General features: G+C 36.0%; 2 protein-coding genes and 1 long non-coding RNA gene across 3 annotated transcripts in view; 2 read left to right on the top strand and 1 right to left on the bottom strand.

Annotated features, from left to right (window-relative positions):
- Positions 1–10,484, top strand: part of poc1a (POC1 centriolar protein A) — a 521,349-nt gene that overhangs the window by 66,678 nt on the left and 444,187 nt on the right. The window lies entirely within an intron of this gene.
- syn2b (synapsin IIb) overlaps positions 1–10,484 on the top strand; it is a gene marked incomplete at its 5' end in the record, with an annotated part of 84,101 nt that overhangs the window by 66,016 nt on the left and 7,601 nt on the right. Inside the window, 6 exon segments of the mRNA NM_001327771.2 lie at positions 304–366; positions 1,462–1,604; positions 3,811–3,885; positions 4,851–4,953; positions 9,176–9,328; positions 9,874–9,940. Of these exon segments, the coding sequence (NP_001314700.2) occupies positions 304–366; positions 1,462–1,604; positions 3,811–3,885; positions 4,851–4,953; positions 9,176–9,328; positions 9,874–9,940 (604 nt within the window).
- Positions 1,931–5,984, bottom strand: LOC147841608 (uncharacterized). Its single transcript, XR_015502234.1, has 3 exons — positions 3,205–5,984; positions 2,399–2,791; positions 1,931–2,318 (listed from the first exon to the last, which is right to left on the bottom strand). It is a non-coding gene; the product is annotated as an uncharacterized LOC147841608 (long non-coding RNA).

The raw sequence follows: 10,484 nt of genomic DNA, 5'->3' as shown, positions 1-10,484 counted from the left end.
TGAGAGGCCAGAATGCTAACCACTGAGCCACCATGCTGCCACCAGAAGTAAAAACTGAAAATCCAAAACGACACAAGGCAAACAGCTTATAAGTTCCAGTTGTTGTGAATTATTCATAACTGGTTTCTGTGTCTGTGCTGGGAAACTGCACCTTTACTCACGCACCATCTATTGTTCCAGCTTGGATTAAATGACGTGGTTTTATACGCAATGAGCAGTTCCTGAATCTTTGTAACTAATGTAAATATGGATCAATAATTATTAATAATAGTCAATAAAGAGGACAATGAACCTGTGTTTCAGATCTCAATGCCAACATTCCCAGTGGTGGTGAAGATTGGACATGCTCATTCTGGGATGGGGAAGGTAGGAAAACAAATATGCATTTTGATGTGAAACTGCTTCATATGTATTGAGTTTGTATTGATTTTTTAAATTGCATTCAAAAATTATTGTATTTTTTAAAATAATATGTTTTACATTGTTTTGTAATTTAAAATTCTAAATTCTAAAATACTTTTATGATATAAATTTTTGCAATAATACTATTTATTAATTTAATTTATTATTTTTTTATTTTATTTATTTATTTTTTTATTTTTTTATCTATTAGTTTGTTTGTTTGTTCAATAACCCTGATATAAACATTTTACGTCATGATTCATCAGTAACTTTTAATACATTTATTGATTTTTATTAGTTTTATTTCAGTGTTAATTTATTTTTTTATTTAAGTGGAATTTATTCATTTCAGCCTAAACCTACTTTTTAGGCAGTTTAGCAATACTGCATTTCTCATGTTCTGTTTCCTTTTATTTTATTTTATTTTATTTTATAAAATAATAATAATAATTTAAATTAAATGTAATGTTTTTATTTTATTTTATTTATTTTATCTTTTTATTTTTTTATTTTTTTATTTATATATTTATTTTTAATTTAATTTATATTAATTTATGCATCTTGATCCATCAGAAACTGCTTTTAATGTTTTTATTTAGTTAGTTTAATTAGTTTCAGTTCAATATTTATTTATTTAAGTACAATAGATTAAATTCAACTTAAAAACAGCATTTTAATTTTTTTTTTTTATTGTATTATAAATTTACGTATTTTATAGTAAATTTTATTGTATTCATCCTGATTCATCAGTGATATCTGTAATAACATTCATTATAACATTAATAACTATTTTCTGGTCACCCTCAAAATCTGTTTTAAGGTCCCCTTGAAAGATTTCCGTTGTATTCTGTGCAATTTGTATGTGTTGTGAGAAAATGCAGTCTGTTTTTTGTGTTTGCATTGTGAGGATTGGCACATATGCTGTCAAACTGATGAGGATCTTTACTTACTTTGCTGCCGTTTGTTTGTAATTGCGTGTGTTTTCTTAAATTGCAGCATGTTAAGCTCTTTTAATCACTGTACCACATCATAACCTGTTAAAGTGGACGTTCCTTGCAGGTGAAGGTTGACAATCACAGTGATTTCCAGGACATTGCAAGCGTTGTGGCCATCACTCAGACATACACCACCACTGAGCCTTTCATTGATGCCAAATACGACATCAGGGTGCAGAAGATCGGCTTTGATTATAAAGCCTACATGTGAGTGAAACTGACCGACACAATCACTTCTGACTGTTAGTATCATAACTAAAAACTTAATATATGAAATAAAAATAATACCTTTCCAATTAGATTGACTTATTTGGTAAACAAAGAAAGTTTCTCATATAATATATCTAATAAAAGTAAGTAATGTTTTTGATATTTGCAAAAATGTAGACAGCGCCCTCTAGTGGATTATTCTTCTTATACTTACAACAAAACATGTATTAAGTAACCTATTTCAGATATGCAAAAGTGTAGACAGCGCCCTCTAGTGGATTTGTCATCTGAAATGTACAACTACATATAACCGGAGCAATGTTTTTTAGATTTGCAGAAATGTAGACAGCGCCCTCTAATTGAATATTCATCTGATACATACAAGACATACTTTAAGTAACCTATTTCATATATGCAAAAATGTGGACAGCGCCCTCTTGTGGATTTATCATCTGAAATGTACAGCTAAACATAACCGGAGCAATGTATTTTAGATTTGCAAAAATGTTAACAACGCCCTCTTGTGGATTTATCATCTGAAACATACAACAAAATGTAGTCCAAGTAATGTATTTAATATTCACAAAACGTAGACAGCACCCTCTAGTGTTCTTGTCATATGAAACACAACAAAACACGTGTTAAGTAATGTATTTTAGATTTGCAAAAATATAGCCAGCACCCTCTAGTAGAATATTTATCTGATATATACTGCGCCCTCTAGTGGATTCATCATCTGAAACATACAACAAAATGCAGCCTACGTATTTCATATTCACAAAAACGTAGACAGCGCCCTCTAGTGTTTTTGTCATCTGAAATGTAACACAAAACGTGACTAGAGCTACGTATTTTATATTTGCAAAAATGTAGACAAGCGCCCTCTAGTGGAATATTCTTCTTATACATTCAACAAAACATGTATTGAGTAACATATTTCATACATGCAAAATTGTGGACAGCGCCCTCTGGTGGATTTATAATCTGAAACATGCAACAAAATGTAGCCTAAGTAATGTATTTAATATTCACAAAACCTAAACAGCACCCTCTAGTGTTCTTGATATATAAAACATACAGCAAAACATATGTTGATTAACGTATTTTAGAATTGCAAAAATGTAGACAGCGCCCTCTAGTGGAATATTTATCTGATGCATACAGCAAAACATGCTTAAAGTAACCTATTTCATAAATGCAAAATAAATACCCTCTAGTGGATTTGTCATCTGAAATGCACAACTAAACATAACCAGAGCTACGTATTTTATATTTGCAAAAATGTAGACAGCACCCTCTAGTGGAATATTGTTCTTATACAAACAGCAAAACATGTATTGAGTAACATATTTCATACATGCAAAATTGTGGACAGCGCCCTCTGGTGGATTTATCATCTGAAACATACAACAAAATGTAGTCCAAGTAATGTATTTAATATTCACAAAACATAGACAGCACCCTCTAGTGTTCTTGATATATAAAACATACAGCAAAACACATGTTGATTAACGTATTTTAGAATTGCAAAAATGTAAACTGCGCCCTCTAGTGGAATATTTATCTGATGCATACAGCAAAACATGCTTAAAGTAACCTATTTCATAAATGCAAAATAAATACCCTCTAGTGGATTTGTCATCTGAAATGCACAACTAAACATAACCAGAGCAATGTATTTTATATTTGCAAAAATGTAGACGGCATCTTCTAGTAGATTTGTCTTCAGAAATGTGCAATGGCATGCACCTGGAGCAGTGGATTTTGAGTTTCACAAAAATGCAGGCTGAGGCATGCATTTCCTGTAAGCACGGGCTGTTATTATAGCTGGAAGACCATGTTAAAATGAAAGAAACAAAATCTGCCGAGTTTAAAATGAAACACTTTCTATAAAGCTCATCCTTTGATAGACTGTGCAAGACTGATGATAGACGGGCTGATTGTTTACCATTATAGTTGTCTTTATGGTTGTCAACTGCAGAACTCTTTTTAAAATGAATGTACTCCAAAAGCAAACTCATGAATGACTGCTGAGTCTGTCAGGCATGGAAAAGAGTCATAAACGAATAATACTATGTTTCGGGTGCCTCTCTAGATCTCTTTAAAGCCGTTCAAAGGTTTCTGGAGAAGAACTGCTGTGATAATGGTTGTTTAAATCAATGCACAGACTGAATGTGACGTGATAAATGGTCTGAATCCGCAGGAGAACATCCATCTCAGGCAACTGGAAATCAAACACTGGATCTGCCATGCTGGAGCAAGTAGCCATGACTGACAAGTGAGTAAGACAGATGAACACAGTGTGCTAGCGCAGGTAGACAGACTCAGAGACGTGTGTTTTATTGAAACTGATAGCTCTTGGTGCTGAAACACTGCTAAAACACACTTTAAAGGAGACCTATTATGCCTCTTTAACAAGCTGTAAAATCAGTATGTGCTGTCTCTAGAGTGTGTAGTGATGTTTCAGCGCAGAATACCTCACAAACAATGTTTTCTAGCTCTCTGGAGCTGACCCTTTTTTCAAGAGTTCACACTCAGCTGATTCATCATGCTGTCCTGGGAGAGAGCCCTGAGCTCATAAGATCCTCGAGGACGGGGTTCCCTCCCATTTGCAAGGCGAGAGGGGAGTTTGAGCTCAGGTATATGTGGAGAACTCCACTGCTGTAGTAGCTGATGAACAGATAGTGATCGCTCTTAAGAGATAACTACTGACTAGCAGCATGTCTACGGTGCTGGATTAGTCAGTTAACCTAAGCTGCATGTTTTTGGATGGTGGAAGGAAACCGGGGAACTCAGGGGAAACCCACATGAGCACGGTGAGAACGTGTAAACTCCGCACAGAAACGTTGGCTGGCTTGGTAAGGATTAGAACTAGTGACGTTTTTGCTGTGAGGCAACAGTGCTAACCACTGCACCACCGTGCCACCCGTCTAAAGGAGGAGGAGTTGGGGTGGAGGGGGGATTCTTCAAAATGAAGATGGCTGTGATATGGAGCTCAGGGTATTTATAGTGGCTTAGGAATCGTCTGATTGGTGAATCATAAACTGGATAATGCAGGACCAGCTGTGATCAATCATAAGCACATGATCCTCTCGACATTAGTTTATAAATAAACTTCACTTATTGAAGTATTGAATATTGAAGTATGGTAATAGTATTGTAGTACTGAAATAAGTGCATGTCTGTGATAGTGTGTGTGTGCCGTTTACCAGCGGGTTGCTTCAGCGTGTGTTTCTCCTGCAGGTATAAGCTGTGGGTGGACACCTGTGCAGATGTGTTCGGAGGACTGGAAATCTGCGCCGTTAAAGCCATTCATGGAAAAGACGGGAAGGATTATATCACTGAGGTGAGAGAAATCAGATGAAAAAATACTACAGTAATTTATAGTAAATACAATGTTGATTCTGAACCATAGAAACGTGTATTATGCTGTATTTATTATAGTATTTACAACTCTTTGTAAATGAATGCTCCAGCATACTGTAGTATTAACTATAATGCACTGATAAACTGTAGTATACTTTAGATTTTACTACAGTAAACGGTGGTGTATCGTAGTATAATATACCCTATAGTTGTTTAAAACTGCAGTATTAGGTCTTTTGTTTATGTATGTTACAATAGTTGCTGAGTAACCATAGCAACTATAGAATCCATCACAACAGATCCATTACTGTAGCTGTTGTGTTACCATAGCAACTGTAGAATCACCACAACAGATAAATTACTGTAGTTGCTGTGTTACCATAGCAACTGTATGATCACATTGTTTTACCATAGTAACTATAGAATTGGTACAACAGATCAATAACTATAGTTGTTATCATAGCAACTGTAGAATCACCACAACAGATCAATTACTGTAGTTGTGTTACCATAGCAACTGTAGAATCACCACAACAGATCAATTACTATAGTTGTTACCATAGCAAATGTAGAATCACCACAACAGATCAAGTACTGTAGTTGTGTTACCATAGCAACTGTAGAATCACCATAACAGATCAATTACTATAGTTGTTACCATAGCAACTGTAGAATCACCACAACAGATCAATCACTGTAGTTGTTACCATAGCAACTGTAGAATCACCACAACAGATCGATTATTGTAGTTGTTGTGTTACCATAGCAACTGTAGAATCACCACAACAGATCGATTACTGTAGTTGTTACCATAGCAACTGTTGAATCACCACAACAGATTAATTTCTCAAGAACACTACAGCATTTACTTTAAACTACTATAGTATTAACTTATAGGCGGTGTTAAACCTCTGCATGAGAGCGGACAGAGAGACAGTCACTGTGCTGACCGCAGTCAGAGTATTCTTATCCCAGTAAGCAGAAGAATGAGAACATATCTGTGAGGTTTTCAAAAAAAAAAAAAACATAAAACCATGACAAATCTGTTGACAAAGTCTGAGTCTATTTTCTCTTATTTGACAAGAACTCAAGACAACAAAAGAGCACATTTGAGAGCTGAGACACGTTCTTAGGAAACCCGGCCTCAGTCTCATAATGAAGATACTGGAAATTTTTAACACGCTTGATACTTTTTTTTAAAATAGTTTGACTTATTTTTATTATCATGTTGGTATTTAGATGCCCCAATATCCCAATCTAAACCCCTAACAATATGTCACAAAACAGCCAGATCAACCTGTCACTCACATAAGCTAAACCACAACCATCCAATCAGTGATAGACAAAATCAAGCCCCGCCTACATTTGTCAGCACATAAGAGAAGAAAAGCCTAGAGCGACGATTGTTTCAGGAGAACTGTAAATTTGTCTCTATTCCTGGCAAATTCAGACTTAAAGTTACATTTGCTTTTTATTTATTTAATTATTTGACTGGCAATGACACAGGCTTGTCATAAAAGATAATGAGAGGATGCAGAAGAGGCATCGTTGCGGAAAATAAATATTTCTCAGCTTTTATTTGCCTTTGAACAAAAGTGACACGTCCAAAATTATTCACACCCTTCTCAATAAATCAATATAAAACAGTAAATGGCTATTACACCAATCAAACACTTGCTAGAATTACTGGCCAGCTTTTCACATGTCTCCACTGGTATTTTTGCCCATTTACCTTTAGTAATGAGCTCCAACTCTTTCAGGTCTCCTTGTTCACCATGATCTTTAGCTCTCTCCAGATTCTCAATTGGGTTTAGGTCAGGACTCTGGCTGGGCCACTGCAAAACATACATGCCTCCAATACATGCCTCTGTCTCCAATAGCTGGGACAGAGTCGGTGACATCTGAATTCAGATCATTCTGCGATGTCGAAGCTTTATTGTTTATTGTTATGGTGTCTGAATAAGACAAGCTGATGTCTTTTGAGATTGTTTATGCACAATAATGTGATCATTCTTGATCTCCCAAAAGAATAACAAACACAAACACGCCTCATTCCCAGCTTTCAGTGAATGCAGTGGTTAAAAAGGACAATATTTTGATTCTCCATGATGGAAGGATGTGGTCACGATCACCACAATGACAGAATGGTGAAATCCACTCATTGTCTACAAGAAAAACACACATCATTCTTCCCTTCAGCATGGCCAGTTTATATATATATGATTCAATATGGCTTCAGGATCCTAACAAAACGATCTGCTGTGATGTCTGTCTGCTCAACAAGCTGCTGTGGAAGTGTTGAGCTTCATTATGGGAGATTTGGTAATGGTGGTGTTGCTATGGAAACTGTTTTCTATGTTCGCACACTGAATGAGTGTCAGTGAGAGTGAGAATACACACTGCAGTCTGAAGATGTGCGTGAGTGAGTGAGTGAGTGAGCGTGTGTTTTGTGCAGGGACATTACATCAGATGCATATTCATTCATGCATGCACACAAGACAAATAGGGCCATTTAAATTAACTGGTTTAAGTCAAATAAATCATATTTAAGGTCACTAAACTATCATACAGATGAAAAAAAATGTATTCAGCCTCCTGAACTTTTTTAACGGAGCAAGGACATTTTTCCTAAGTATCTCCTATAATATTTTTAATCTGGATAAAGTCTTAATTCTTTTAGTTTGGCTAAAATAATAATATAAAATATTATTATAATAGTTAAATTAAATAAATATTAAATAAAATTATTTAAAAATATATTATTATTAAATAAATATTAAATTAAATTATTAAAAAATATATTATTATTAAATAAATATTAAATAAAATTATTTTAAAATATATTATTATTAAATAAATATTAAATTAAATTATTAAAAAATATATTATTATTAAATAAATATTAAATTAAATTATTTAAAAATATATTATTATTAAATAAATATTAAATTATTTAAAAATCTATTATTATTAAATAAATATTAAATTATTAAATTAATATTACATTTTAATAAATATTAAACATTATTTTATTAATATAATGGAATTATTGTAATATTTTTATCGTATTAATTAAATTATATTAATATTAAAATAATAATAAATCTGATATTGTCAACATTATTAACCCCCTAAGGAGTTTTTTTGGATTAACTAATTAACATAGTTAACTTGAAGCTGAACACTAGTATCTTGAAAAATAACTACTAAAATATTATGAACTATCATCATGGCCAATACAAAAAACTTCAAAAGACACACACACAAACACACACACACACACACACACACACACACACACACACACACACACATACTTGTATTCATATCTACACTCACCGGCCACTTTAATAGGTATACCTTACTAGTACCAGGTTGGATCCCCTTTGCCTTCAAAACTGCCTTAAGCCTTCATGGCAGAGATTCAACAAGGAATCCAAGCAGCCTGAACCGCTGATACAAGGCAGGATGATCCATGCTCTCATGTTGTTGAGGCCAAATTCTGACCCGGCCTTCCGAATGTGTCAGCAGAAATGGAGACTCATCAGAGCAGCAACGTTTCTCCAATCTTCTATTGTCCAGTTTTGGTGAGTCTGTGTGAATTGTAGCCTCAGTTTCCTGTTCTTAGCTGACAGGAGCGGCACCCGGTGTGCTCTTCTGCTGCTGTAGCCCATCCGCCTCAAGGTTGGACGTGTTGTGTGTTCAGAGATGCTCTTCTGCAGAGCTCGGTTGTAACGAGTGCTTATTTGAGTTACTGTTGCCTTTCTATCAGCTGGAACCAGTCTGGCCATTCTCCTCTGACCTCTGGCATCAACAAGGTATTTTCGCTGGATATTTCCTCTTTGTCGGAGCATTCTCTGTAAACCCTAGAGATGGTTGTGCGTGAAAATCCTAGTAGATCAGCAGTTTCTGAAACACTCAGAGCAGCCCGTCTGGCAGCAACAACCATGCCAAAGTCTCTTAAATCCCCTTTCTTCCCCATTCTGATGCTCACTCTGAACTGCAGCAGATCGTCTAAACCATGCCTAAATGCAGTGAGCTGCTGCCATGTGATTGGCTGATTAGAAATTTGCATTAATGAGCAGCTGGACAGGTGTACCTAATAAAGTGGCCGGTGAGTGTATATTCTGATTACACACACCAAACTTCTATTCCTATTTATATACCGATATGTATACCATGTGTGTGTGTGTGTTCTGTAGGTGGTGGGCTCCTCGATGCCTCTGATTGGTGAACATCAGATGGAGGACCGTCAGCTGATCACCGCCATCGTTTTGGCCAAAATGAACCACGAATCTAGCCGTACATCAGTGTGTGCCCAACAGAGACCTGCAGCCACCGTACAGCCTGCACAGGTACAGCAACACACACACACACACACACACACACACACACACACACACACACACACACACACACACACACACACACACACACACACAGCCAACATACACTGTAAAAAGTATCCCTAAATTAGTAGTTTCCTAAATAGTTGTGATTCAAGTTTTTATTTCTGCTTCTGAATTGCATTATGGGATCTTGATCCTTCTTCACAACAAACTTTTAACCTTGAAATGTTGGAAAATAATGTGTGTTTTCTGCATGTGTAATAGTGTGCAGTGCTATATTGTGTGTGTTGGTGTTGTATATTATGCTATAATTACTCTCATAGGAGAATTCTGCTTTCGCAATCCAAAATGAATCAAGTGATCCAAAGACAAATAGTTTCTGTGTAGTTTTGTCTGTCCAGTGCTGCCCCCTGCTGAGGAGTAGCAGAAATGCAGTCTAAAATCAGAGAAAATACATTTGGACAGGTTGAAACCAGTGTAAACCTATAGAATGTACCCACGATTCACTAAAACAAACTTGTGTGTGTGTGTGTGTGTGTGTGTCTCCACAGAGTCCTGCCTTAAAAGAAAGCCTGCCCGAGCCCATCAAGACCCCGGGTCAGCGTCCCCCTCCTCAAGGTTGTTTACAGTATATTCTCGACTGTAATGGAGTTGCGGTCGCACCAAAACAAGTCCAGGCAAAATGATTTGAGCCGCCGCAGAAAGCCGGTTTAATCGCCAGTAAAGCAGAGCTCAGTGCAGTGAGGTTGAGCTAGTGAGAGGCGCAGCAGTGTGTGCTCTTCACCATCTGCCCTGATGTCTGACTGTGTGCTTGCGCTGTTGTCTGTGCTGTCGTTGCTGGCTGTCAGTGGTGTGTCTTTCAGGGTTGTCGCTGCAGTGAAGAACCGTTTTCTCTGTGCCTACGCAAAATCCAGTGCAGTGCTGTCTAATGTGCTCAATATCACATATCTGAGATCCTTCTGTACTCTACACTGTGAAAAATATCTGTTAACGAACTTATTTTCAGTTTGAACTGCATTATGGGATGTTGATCTCTGCTCTGTCCACTTTTAATGATGATAATTCAACTCTAGTTTAACACAGGGACTTTTATGGACATTTGAGTGGTTTGAAATAATATAATGTATAAGAGATCATATATAGTCTCCCGCATAGCATTTCT

This window comes from Danio rerio, chromosome 11 (assembly GCF_052040795.2).
Source record: "Danio rerio strain M-AB ecotype USA chromosome 11, GRCz13ab, whole genome shotgun sequence".
Classification (NCBI taxonomy): Eukaryota; Metazoa; Chordata; class Actinopteri; order Cypriniformes; family Danionidae; genus Danio; species Danio rerio.
The sequence above is the reverse complement of the archived record's forward strand: the minus strand, read 5'-3'. Positions and strand labels throughout refer to the sequence as shown.